General features: G+C 41.5%; 1 protein-coding gene across 5 annotated transcripts in view; it reads left to right on the plus strand.

The window, feature by feature from the left end:
* LOC119177341 (Ubiquitin specific protease 20/33) overlaps positions 1-12,689 on the plus strand; it is a 110,907-nt gene that overhangs the window by 21,961 nt on the left and 76,257 nt on the right. For all 5 annotated transcript variants that reach the window (XM_075878410.1, XM_037428815.2, XM_037428817.2 and 2 more), the window contains 3 exons: positions 4,678-4,791; positions 5,122-5,200; positions 11,686-11,922. In XM_075878410.1, coding sequence (XP_075734525.1) covers positions 4,678-4,791; positions 5,122-5,200; positions 11,686-11,922 — 430 coding nt within the window. The remainder of the gene's footprint in view (positions 1-4,677; positions 4,792-5,121; positions 5,201-11,685; positions 11,923-12,689) is intronic.

Below are 12,689 nucleotides of genomic sequence, written 5' to 3' on the forward strand. Positions count from 1 at the left end.
ATCAGGTATCCAATAATACGAGTTATAGCCGTGTTGAAGCGTAAATGCAGATTCGGCAGCTCTACAACATAAGGTATGTGAAATTAACGGGGGAGTGCCAGTCAGTGCCAGCAGTTGCCACTACGGGGAGTGTTGGACACTTTTTTGCCTGTTGGTGTCACATAGCATGTGATCTCATTAGGAGCTGGCAACTGATCAACAATTCGTTGTATACTACCTGAAGGCATTTGTGTTGTTTATAGTTGGGCGCTGGTATATACAAACAGTGGTGCCTTGTATGACCAGTGCTACCATGCTTTTACATTTACTGTCATGAGTAGAAGCCGGACTTTCAGGCACTAAAAATCGCGTTCTAGGTGCCAAAAATAGGCAGGCAAAACATAGTTGGAGGTCCCCGAAATTGTAAATATAGGCACAATAAACCTTTTTGAAAGTTCAAATTTTCGTAGAGACGTGCACGACCTTTGTCTATGACAGGAAAAAAAAAATGGTATAGCTTACGATGACACAAAGGCGCCAATGATTTAACTTAGCCATGCAAAATTGTCCTTTTTCCCGCACGATTTGGATAACACAGTCTCTCTTTTTATTGGCAAGCATGATGAGCTGAGTGTCCACCGTCGAATAACACACTGCTGGGTCTCTTTCTTTTCGGCATTGCTGAGAAGGGCAGCACAGGGGGGAACAGCCGGACCGCTAGAAAGCCATAAGGATCTGTTAGCTTCATTATGGCCAGGTCAAATCGCGTAGGATCAATTTCTTCGCTTTCGGTCAACACCTTAATAGAGCCCCTCTTCAGGTTTGAGAATTTGGAGCTGGCAAGTGTAAGGCATGCACTGGGTGCTCATAATAATGTTTGCCAAAATTTTAAATATTATGTGCCTTGGAAAGAGGTGAAAAGTCTGGCGGAACGCCACTTGCCCTTCATCTGATGGGCACGTGCTATAACATGGAGGAGGTAACGCAGGTCAATAGCTGGGGGGAAGGCTAGGGCTCTGCCCCCTTCTCGCCCTCTGGAAAATTAAGTGGAGGCGTGTGTTTTACCATGGTCATTAAAATAAAAAAATGGTGTTTTTCAAGGCTTTCAACGGGTGCCCCTCTTTCAAAAAAAAAAAAAAAAAAAATTCTGGCTATGTGCTTGAGGTAACGCACTACAAGGAATAGTAGTGCATACGTTCCAGTAGTATGTGACACTGCAAGCATTATTCAAGACCGTATGTGTAATTTGTGCAATCTGTAACTTGAATAGATGAATGAAAGTTGATAGAATTTGTACATCCAAACAGAATCTACACACTTTTTAAATATTTTTTACTTGAAATCGAGCAAGATGTGCGACTAAGAGGCCTCTATTTCGTTTGCATTCGTGTTCTCACTGCTTTCGTGTCATGCAGGCATCAGTCTTGACAAGACTTGTGGTATTCTTGGCGCATTGTTCCTTGCAACAGTTTCAGTAGTGCAACGCTATGTATCATGGTAATGATAGGTAATTCGACGACCTGACTTGGGGATGTCATGCGCATGTGCGCTTGCGTGTGCATGAAATGTTGATACGTTTGCGTAGTGTGATTGTCCGGCTCCTAGTTGCTCCAATAACAAGGAGGGCAGGGAAAGAATTTGGCTTGTGAAGTCTACACAGGGCAAGTGGCAAATGTTTCAAGCTCACCTCCTCGCATCATGCTTTTGTGGCTTATAATGAATCAATTAAAAATAGCTGTGGTACAGAGCTCTTCATTGAGTGTGCAATAACTTCCCACAACTAAAATTTCTCATGTGACCTGGTGAAGCACCCTTCAAGAAGTAAATTAGAAACAAAACAAAGTCACAGGCACATTAAATCTCTTTTTTTTTTCACTTGCACTCTACTTTTCTATGTTCCCCTGATGGCACTTGATGGTTTCGCATTCGTTCCTCATCTTCCTGCGACTCCACAGAGGCACCTCCTGTTCCACCACCGCGCTCCGATCTTCAGTCAGGCCCTTCAATTCCTTTGGAATACTGGCCTGGAAAACTGGCTTTAAAAGCAACTCACCACGTCCTCGGATATGGACGCCACGCTCCTGTTCTTCCCCTTTCCTTTTTGCACCTTTATTTTCTTCTCCCCATTCCTCTGTTTATGCTGGGACGTGCTCCCATTTAGGGTAGCAGAATAGCATCTTTTCCTCTCCTCTTCCTCCCACTTTTGCAACCGCTCGCGCGATATCAGTTTGATGGTGTAAGATGGCCGGTCCAACCCATTACACAGCTACCGGTGGCTGTTTACGGAAGTTTGTTGAACTAGACAACTAGGTTATACTGCATGGAGTTCTGAAAGATCAATTTTTGCCCATTAAGAGGAACGAGGTTGTCAAGGTGTGCTCAAAAGCAAAATTTGGTGTTAAAGAGCATTAATATAGGCACCGATTTTGAAAATAGGCATTTATGGGTGCTTATAGAAATTCAGGCACAAGCATCGAAATTGGCATTTATAGGCACTATACAAACTCTATAAAAGCTATCTTTAGGCTCTAATTCATGCTCATATATCAAAGTGCGACAATAGGAACGCTAGGAAAAAATAGGCATTTTCCTAAAATTCAGTCTTTAGTCATGAGAATGGCAGAAATTGGCAACCTTATGTGGCGGTAACATGAAGGTTAACTGGAAGTAATTTTTCATTTGTTTGGGTTTTGCAACAGTTTGCCATAGTTTTGATGCATTCATTCACTTGCACACTGATGAAGATATGGGCATACGCATGGGCTTCTCTGCTGTGAGCTAGTCAAACAGCAATTATTTCAATTTGAACATTTGTCTAAATGCAAAATCGTTATATCGTCAGATTTATTGCTTGTCAGCCCTCTAGAGCAACAATTGCTAATCAGTTAGGAATAAGAATCCTATCAAGGAGCATTCTTTAGAAGTGTTCACGGCACAGTTCTGACTTAGGTGACCAGATGTGTGTATGCAATGTGGAATAATATTTTCACTCTATTGAAACTGCCGTTCAACATTACTTCGCTAAATCGCAAAAAGGAATCGATAGTTTTTTTATTGAAGTTTAAAATCGAAATAGTTCGTTACGACCTGAATTTCATTAAATCAAGGTTCGTCATGTTTGACTGTAAATATATTTTGATTTTGGAACCTCATTCTCAGCATCACGTGTTTTTAACCTCAATATAAGGAAGCATGTAGTGAAGCAAGAGAAGACCAGTACAGTAAACTGAAACTTCTGCTGGTGCCATTGGTGAGATGCTCAAGTTGCATGTAATTTTTGTAAGCACATTTTTTTTAAATCGAGGAGAAGCACCTTTGATGGCCACAGCTGGGGAAGCAAGAAGAAATTTGAATGCTCGTTTTGAAACGGGGGTTGGGTGAGATGAAGGGCATGCATGCAAGCACTCTGGTACATCTTATTGCAAACTGCACCACTGGCAAAATTCTGTATCTCGCACCACCCATGCCACGCATCAGTGTCCACTTTGGTGCTTTAGCTCTCCGTGTGTGTCTCAAATGGCAAGTATGAGTTGCCTTACAAGCAGTAGTACAAAACACAGCAAGCTGTCGCTTATTATGCAAGCAATCGTGATTATCAAGAAAGAGGATTTTGTCGATGAGACTAGTTTATGGCGAGTAATCTTGATCAATGAGGAAAATGAATAACACTGCTGCTTCTATATATTGCAGAGCTTGCACTCCATGATTCTGAACTTGAAAGAGGCTCTCCCAAACTTTCTGATGAATAGGACGCATTCTCATCAAAAGAAGTATGAAGTAATGATTGCTTTTGCCACTCATGAAAGTGTTTTTAAGGAGTGCATTGCTTTAAACTAGTTTAAGTAATCTCACTCTTGAACCCTTCTCTCTCTCTCTTTTTTTTTTCTAGGTGTTCGCGTAGCCCTTCACACAACTACCAACTTTGTAATGTTTTGTTGGTGTTTTGTTGTTCTGTGTTAAAGCCGACTTACAAAGCTTCTGTTGAACCTGCACTTAGAGGGGGCTGAAATTCACGACACCATACTATGTCTTTCTAGGTTCTTGAGACGTATGCATGCGCAATATCATTAAACAGAAAATGTGGGCAACGTGAACTAAGTTGCTGGGATTCAGGTTTTATACTTACATCAATGTGATTCCAAACCCAAGCTCTTTTATTTTTTTGTTCGTGTGACTGTTTTCAGTATTGCGAATTCATTGGTCTGATTGAAGAACAAATGGTTCTGTTCAGTGAACATCACATTGGCATCAGACTCCTTTATTTGGACAACACCTGAAGTTTTGATCACAAGTAGTAGTGGCAGGATGTGTGCAGTATATTTGCTTAGTACTTATTACCGCAATGCGATGAACCTGCTTCTTTTGACTTAACATCTGATGTACTGCCACTGTCAAGAGAACTTCATTGATATGGCATCAAGTCGGGGTCACCAGAGCATTATTTAATTTTGTTTTTGTTCTGCCCTATTATTTGAGCATTTTTGTGGAATTTTTTCTGTAAAATATAAATGCTTCAGGATTGAATTTTAATTTGACATGTTTTAATGTATTGAAGTAAGTTACCACTTTTGCTAACTTTGTTCTATCAATATTCAACTGAACAATATGCTCTACATATTCGATACTTTTTACAAAATGTCTGACTGAACCTGTGACCATCCTGAAATACATTTTTCTTTGTTTTTTGCTTGGTGATAGCCCCCAGCTCACCAACTTTTTCTTGGACTGTGGCTCACTAGTGCAATGTGACAAGAAACCAGGCCTTTCAAAAAGCTACATGCGCCTTGTAAGAGAAATGTGGCACAAGCGTAGGTGAGGACTCCTTTACCATCTTGCTTTCACTTAACAAATTAGTTATATAAGAGACATATTTATCGCTAAGCTATGTATGTGTAAGTTTGACCTGTAAGATATGGCTTATGCTTGTTATTTATGACTATAAAAAGTAAATTTTGATTGCTGTAGTGTACTTGCCTTTATTTGTTTCAATCCAAATGTCATGTAGAATCTTTCTAGTGTCACTTCGTTTTGCCATTAAGTTAAACCTTGGTTCAATGAGACATATTTAGTTTTTTTTTTTTAATCTTCAAGTGATCACATGCTAAAGAAGCATCTTGATACTGTTTTCTTTTCCTTACCTAGGCCTAGCTACGTGGTTCCGTCTGGGATCGCATATGGAATAAAGATGGTCTACCCTGTGTTTCGTGGCTACAGCCAACAGGTAAATTGTGCTTTAAAACCTTGCTTGACTGTCAGCTTTAGGTCTCAGCCTAAAGGGGCCCTCCAACACATTTTGGGCATCGGAATGCTGCTGATGCAGTCGAAACTTCTGAGAACACGTGAGCCAAACCTTATACAGTTAAACCTGCTTATAACGAATTCCTCGATATAACCAAGTTTTTCTTTTCACTGCCATTTCTCCATAAAAGCACAAGTATTTGCGACCTCTAAGTAAAAAGGTAACAGAGAGAGACATCCTTGATATAAAGAATTTTTTCCATTGAGAATTTAGGAATTTTGCCCCGGATTTTGCTATTTTGGCACTAGTATGCAGCTTCCGAGGGGACCCATGGGCTGCAGCCGACAAAGCGCGAAGCAACAGTGGCACGCACATCGCGCTCGTAGCCCCGGCGACTCCCAGGTAAAAGAGAGTGCTCGTTATTGCACACGGGTGTGCGCGAGGCGGGCAGGCGGGCCTGCGCCCCACGAGACAGCGATGCTGCTGTTCTTGCTGCAGTGGGTGCATGCACAGATGTGCTCCTCTCCCCCCTTTTCAAAAAAGAAAGAAAACTATTTTTCCATTGGCAGTGCCACACTTTTCATTAGCATCACTTGTGTGGGGCCACTCTTTTACAATCTCAAGTGCACTGCTACCTAACTCGAAGTGCTGATCTCTTATGAGGTTGTCGTACATTATTTTTTTTTTCTGCAGTTCAATTTTAAGACCTACCTTTCTCCTCTCCTTGTCTAATTCAGTAATCATGAATTGCAGTTCGTCCCCTGAGTTACTAAGCAATGCATTGTCATTGGCAAAGCACAGATTACTAAGATACTCTCCATTAACTCTTATTCCTGACTTTTGTCATTCTAGGCCTCTGAAAACTTCCTGTAAGCATGGGGTAAATAGCATTGGGGAGATCATACCTCTGTTGTCTTGCACCGCTGTTTATTAGTATTCTGGCGCTTTCTTTATCAGCTGTAGATTTCTTACAGCATGTTTATATATGCTTCGTCAATGCTCTGATTCGGTATTGTCTGAATGACTATTAATATTTCTACTGAATCAAATGTCTTCTTATCTATAAAGGCTATGTATGGTGGTTGGGTGTATTCTGAGCATTTTTCTGTCACTTGATTGATAGTATGAATGTGGTCGATTGTTGAGTAGCCTAAATCCTGCTTGATCATTTGGTTGATTGAATTCTAATGTTATCTAGTTAGGACAGGTAGTAATTGTAAAGCCAAACCACAAAATTCAAGTAACTAGAAGAATAAAAATGGGGCTGAGCACATTCGGCAAGACTTCTCAAATTATGAATGGCAAATTGCCACTATCTCTTAACAAGGGAGATGGCGTTGAAAAAAAAACTTATTTGTTTGTTGGCCTAGTGCATTGAAATTTGGCATGCATACTCATAAAGTGTCTTGAATAGGAAATATGCAGTTTCATCATGATACCTTGAGTCGTTCTTAAGCTACATCATGCTACGTGGTTCGATTCATATGGTCTGCCGGTGGAAAACCTAGCTCTGTAAGAAAACATGCCAGTAAGCTGCAAATAGTGTTGATGTTTACTTGAAAGAAGACAAGACTATTAGGTATGACAATCTCAAACTTTTTTTAATTCTTCTCTTTATATATATATATATATATATATATATATATATATATATATATATATATATACACATATATATATAAATCATCATGGCTGGCCTACGCCCATTGTCAGAAACAGTGTCATGTACAAGTCATCTTCTAAAAAAAAAAAAAAACTGGGCCATAAACAAGAATTCAAAGATTGTCAGACTCTAAAGAAATGTTTTGCGATTCAGGAAAAAGAAAACTGGATCAAAATCAGTCCTTCCTGTGCTACATTTTCCACGAGCAATGCACAGTGTCTAAAACACACTTGTGAGAAAAAGCCTTTCAAAGTTTCCTACAAGCTTTTTTCGATGAAGTTTCTTGGTTCTGATTGGGTATTGATAAAAATTGGCACAGACACTAAGAATGGCCTCACAGTGCTTCCATAAAAATTTCGAGGCGAGACTGCAAATACCTAATAAGAGAAAAATTATAATTTTTCTTCATTGAACCTCGTGGAGGGGCTGAGCATAATGCCCAAAAACAGTATTGAGAAAACTGCGTTTTAAGTTTCAACTTCAATTTACATCTCTAGAACACCTAAAAATTGTGATCTCAGGTTTGTCTTCTGATATTTGACTTCTCAGGCATGTGGTCTCTGCCCAGTGTGCCTTTGTTGCCCCCCCTTTTTTTTTTCATAACCTCCTTTTCTTAATTTACAAAGAAGTACGGATGTCAAACCAAGCTCTTTGTAGGAAGGATCGGTGTGATAAGCATGACAGAAAAAATTGTAATTGAATAATAACATACACTGAAATGATTACACATTTTTCTTGTGTTAAAGCTGTCATTAGTGTAATTAAGTACTAAATTACAAATAATCACTGAACATTTCCTTATACATAGAGAGGTTTATTGCATAAAAAAAATGGCTCACACCATGACAGCCCATGCCTTCTTTCCAAACAACAAAGTTACGGGCAGGATACTGATGGCATAGGAATTTTTTATCAGTTTATTTAATGACACGAGACGGGCATATAAAAATTCGTGTCCCTGCTTCATACATGCTCTTTGCCACTCTAGCCATGAAATGCATCATCATACGGCCGTTTGCACAAACACTAAGCTACGAGGTTTTCATTGTCTCAGAACATTCATATACACTCGTGGCGATACCAAGCACGGCTCCAAGCACGTCTAAATCGCATCACAAATGCTTATTGACAGCACTCTATATAACCGTGCAGTGCGCGGCTGCGTGGACAATGCAGCCGGCGCGTGATGCACTTAGCGGCGGCGTTCGGTGATGATGTGTGGAATGTGTAGCTATGACGGGAAAAGTCAGTACGCACTGCGCTTGGTGAGGGATGACGCGCAAAACTGCTAGCCGCTGTTCTGAGCAAATTTTTGGCAGTGGGGGGGGGCAGGGGGGTTACGGGCTTTACTGTGGGGTCCCCTGCCGATGCGTAAAACGCCTGTCCGCAGTTCCGAGGAGCTAGCAAGTGATGTGCTTCCTTGCTTGCAAAGAAGCGCATCGCCACGAGTGCGCTAGCGTGTCGTTCTTGCCCGCAGTCTTCTCGTCAGCGGAGTTGCTTGAAGAAGACTCTAATCATGCGCTGTGCTCGTACATTGCGCGCCTGCTCGTAGTAATATGATCGTGAATCCCCTTACAGCTTCGTTGTTTGCAGAAGCACATCGCCACAAGTGCACTAGCGCATCATTTTTGCCTGCAGTGTCGCCATCACCGGAGCTTGGTCTAAAAATGACTCGGATGACACGCCTCGGTCCTAGACTACGTGCCCACTCGTAGCAATCTGATCGTGCATTCGTTTACAGCTCTTAACTAAAGCGTAATTATATCCTAAGTGATTATCAAGCCATGAACACGTCGGGAAGTAACGGTTTTCAGAGCCATGTCCTTGCGACACACAAGCAGCAGAAGACAAATCTCCTGGAGCGAGCGTCGGGTCAATGGCGAGGCTAGCTGAGGCAAGATGGCGGCCACAGCCAATCATGGGCCTCTAAATGACCATCAAACATTTGCTTTGTGTGCACTTGTTCTTTAAGAGAGGAGTCAGCTGAGGCGGGAAATTTAAACACAGAGAAATGCTCTTTCCAATGAGCCCAAGAAGCCGGCTCCCAGCCACGCCATCACCAAGCTATAACTTTTTGAAAATCACTGCTTTCTCACAAGTTCTAGAAAAAGTTTCGCTACCTGGGAGGGTAAAACAAATTTTTCAGTGTACATATTTTGGAATCAGAAAGAAAAATAGTTCCAGACACTGAAAACTTGATTTTCGAAAAGATCGATTTCTTCGCCATTTTTCGCGATACCAAACCCCCTTCCCCCCTTAAGAGGAAGGTATGTAAAAGCTGCATATTACCGGTACTTACCTACAGAGCAGGAACCTGAAAGATTACAAAGAGTGTTCAACTTAAGTTTAGGATGATACAGCGAACAATGAAAAAGAAAATGATAGCTGTAACACTATGGGACAACAAGAGAGCAGAGTGTATTGGAGGACAAACTGTTGTTAAGGACATCATAGTCAAAATCAAAAAGAACTGGTCATGGGCGTTTCTTGATGCTGACCATAGCTACACGAGAAGTCGACAATTCAAGCAGTCGGCAGCGGCTTTGCACATCACATATGCAAAAAAAGAATGCTGCACATGTGGTGGTATGCAGATGGCACGACAACAGAAGGGGACTCTGCCAACTAAGGGCTCTGGAGGTGATGGTTACCGGCAAGAGCAACAGCAAAAGGCGGGAGCTTTGGTTGGCTGATCAGAACTATCAAAACAAAAAAAGGCGAAAGAAGGAGGTTGTCGGCTCCTTTGCTCCTTCTCTTCGAGCAGGAGCAAAGTGCGAAGTGCCCTTTCCAGCTTGCATGTGTTCAATATATCGAAGGTGGGTAAAAATACCGTTCGATATAAACGTGCAATTTTCTATACTCTTACAAAGGAACTTCAAGGGAATAACTTGCAAGTTGAATATACCCGAAAATTCAATATATGTGGGTTCAATGTATCCGTGTTCAATTGTAACTTCCTTTTGAGGGTTAGTGGCAGATTTACATTCACGATTTCAGAATGCTTGTCAAATGCGATCCACATCCTCCTTATTTTTCTAGTTATTTCACTCTCATGGTTCCACTCCGCGGTTACTACCTGCCCTAAGTAGACATATTCCTTTACAACTTCCTACGTCTCTGCGCCTATCACAAAGAGCTGTTTTCTGCTGAGACTGTTGCACATTGCTTTAGTTTTATGCATATTAATTTTCAGATCTACTGTTCTGCTTTCGATGTCCAATTCAGTAATCAGGAGATGTTATTTGTCCCGAGTTACACATCAAGGTAATGTCGTCAGCGAATCGCAGGTTACTAAGATACTTTCCATGAATTTTCATACCTAACTCTTCTCAGTCTAAGGTTCTGAAAACCTGTAAACACGCGGTGAATAGCATCAGAGAGATCGTGTCTTCCTGCCTTAAACCCTTCTTTGTTGGGATTCTGTCATTTTTCTTATGGTGAACAATGGTGGCTGTGGATCCACTGTAGATTTTCTCCAGGATGTTTATGTAGGATTCGTCAACGCCCTGATTCTGCAGTGCCTTCATTACTGCTGATGTCTCGATGCCTTTTTGTAATCTATGAAACCTATGTATAGGGATTGGTTGTATCCCACGCATCATTTTCTGGTGCTTCAAACCTTGTTTTAATCTGAAGCCTTATGTAAAATGTTTCTGTAGTCATATATATCTGCAGCTCATGAACATGTTTTTTTGGGGGGAGGGGGGGCGGGCAAAAAAAAAAAACGCCTGCCGAGTTATCAGAAATTCCTATGTGAGACACGCTAATGATGAAATTCGGAAAAATAATGACCTAAACACTTTTTTGTCGCTATATAGCTCTCACATGAAAGCTGACGTGCAGATATGACATAAGAACATGTCGAGGTTAAAACATTCCTTACGAACGTTCAGTAGTTAAAACTGAGTTCACTAGTTTAAGTTCATATGATGTGCAAGAAAACGGAAACAAAAATGCCCACCTCCCCGAAGGGAATGGTGAGGAAATGGATTCGCATTTCCTGTGCTGAGAGAGGGTATCGTTGCTGTCAGACATTCGCCTTCACCGACTTCTGCTATCGCCTTGAGAGGCGCCCAGACAGCAAATGGTCGAGAGTGAAGAGCGAGCGGACGGGAGAGTGGTGCGCAAGGCCGAGAGAGAGCGAATGACGACAGAAGGAATGGCAAAGCACTGCACCTACCCTCTCCTACATTCTCTTGCACCACATGCTGCGTTTGCTAGGGGCGAGGATAAGTGCGCGCTCGGAGCTGTTGCTATGGGAAAGGGAGTGATAGCAAAGAGAACACCTGTCGGTGCACGGACGCCGCGAACAACGCTGAATGCCTGACATAGCCAGACTAACAGACTAAGAAATGCAGGCATATTTAATAACAAAATACATACTCATATTACAAAAGCTATTCACAGTGAATCAATCATAAACAAAGACGTTCTGATAACTTCTATTTAAAAATAGTTGGCACATTTGACATATACTAGCTAATCTGCATTTTTTTTTTTTGTCGTTTAAGAAAATGGACCCAGAGCCATTTTCTGAAACTGTTACAAGCAGAATGGCTTATTCATTTTCTCTCATCTTTTTGAATGAAAATCATCCTCAAACATCACACAGGTGCAAGATTACAAAGTTAAAAGGCATTGTCCTACTGCATATTTTTGTGGTCCATTTTATGTCCAAGTTAAATTCTGCATTCCATTACTGTTCTGTATTGCACAACTGAAATAGAAGCTGCAAAGTATAAAATTCGCTAGATGTTGCTGATCGGGGTTTTCGGTCATTTACAACAAAACCTTGCTTTTATAGGATGCTCAGGAATTTCTGCGGTGCTTTTTGGACCAACTTCATGAAGAGTTGAAGGCACCTGTAGGGGCATTTGCACGGCTGCCTCTTGGGCGGCCACGGTCACCAACGGCAGAATCTTCAGAATCGAGCCTTTCAGAAGATGAGGAGGACTTTGAGACGTGCGACTCTGGCCTGAGTAGTGAGAAAAGCTCTTGTGGCGATGATCAAGATCTCCTGCTACGTACCCATGGTGGGCAGGTAATGTACTTGCTGTTCTCATTGGAATTAAAGTACTTACTGTTCGCATTGGCCTTCTAAGTCTGTGTGGGGCCTATATGTGGTCTATGGAAATAGCTTCAAGGTCTCAGTGATAACCAGTTATTTCCTTGTTGCCAACTGCTCTTCATAGATCAAAGATCCTATATTTACATGCACTCTATTACTCTCATGCTTTTTCTTTATTCCTGTAGTCAAGGCTGAAGTTATCTGAAGTGATTTGGCATGTCGGTATTCAGGGCCACACATCAGGAGTTTGACAGTTCAAGGGGCATGCAGTAAGATGACTGCAATTACAAAATAAATAACACTTAGCTGAAATGCGGGCATAACAACGACTGGGATGACCGAGGTAGCTGTGTTGCAAGAGAATGTCACAATTCAACGTCTCTTGAATCCTTTAGAATGTGAGCGACACTCTACCTAGCAAATAGATAGATGGCACCAAATGTCGGGGTGCTTTTTCTCCTTGCATTGGTCCTTGTTCATATAAAGTTTATTTGCCATCTTTGTGAGATCCCGATGGGGGATTGTAGAAAAAAAAAGCTGTCCTCGGACAGCTTGACTAGTCTAGAACCCTTTGTATTTGGCAGCGAGGCAATAATACACTTAAATATATCTATATACAGTCGAGCCCACATATAACGGCCCCACTTAAAACAAACTTTCCGTGTGGCCCTGAAAATATACATTGGTTTAATACACAAAATCACACTTACAACGAACTTCTCCGAGCACCGCTGATCGGT

Source organism: Rhipicephalus microplus, chromosome X (genome assembly GCF_043290135.1).
Source record: "Rhipicephalus microplus isolate Deutch F79 chromosome X, USDA_Rmic, whole genome shotgun sequence".
NCBI lineage: Eukaryota > Metazoa > Arthropoda > Arachnida > Ixodida > Ixodidae > Rhipicephalus > Rhipicephalus microplus.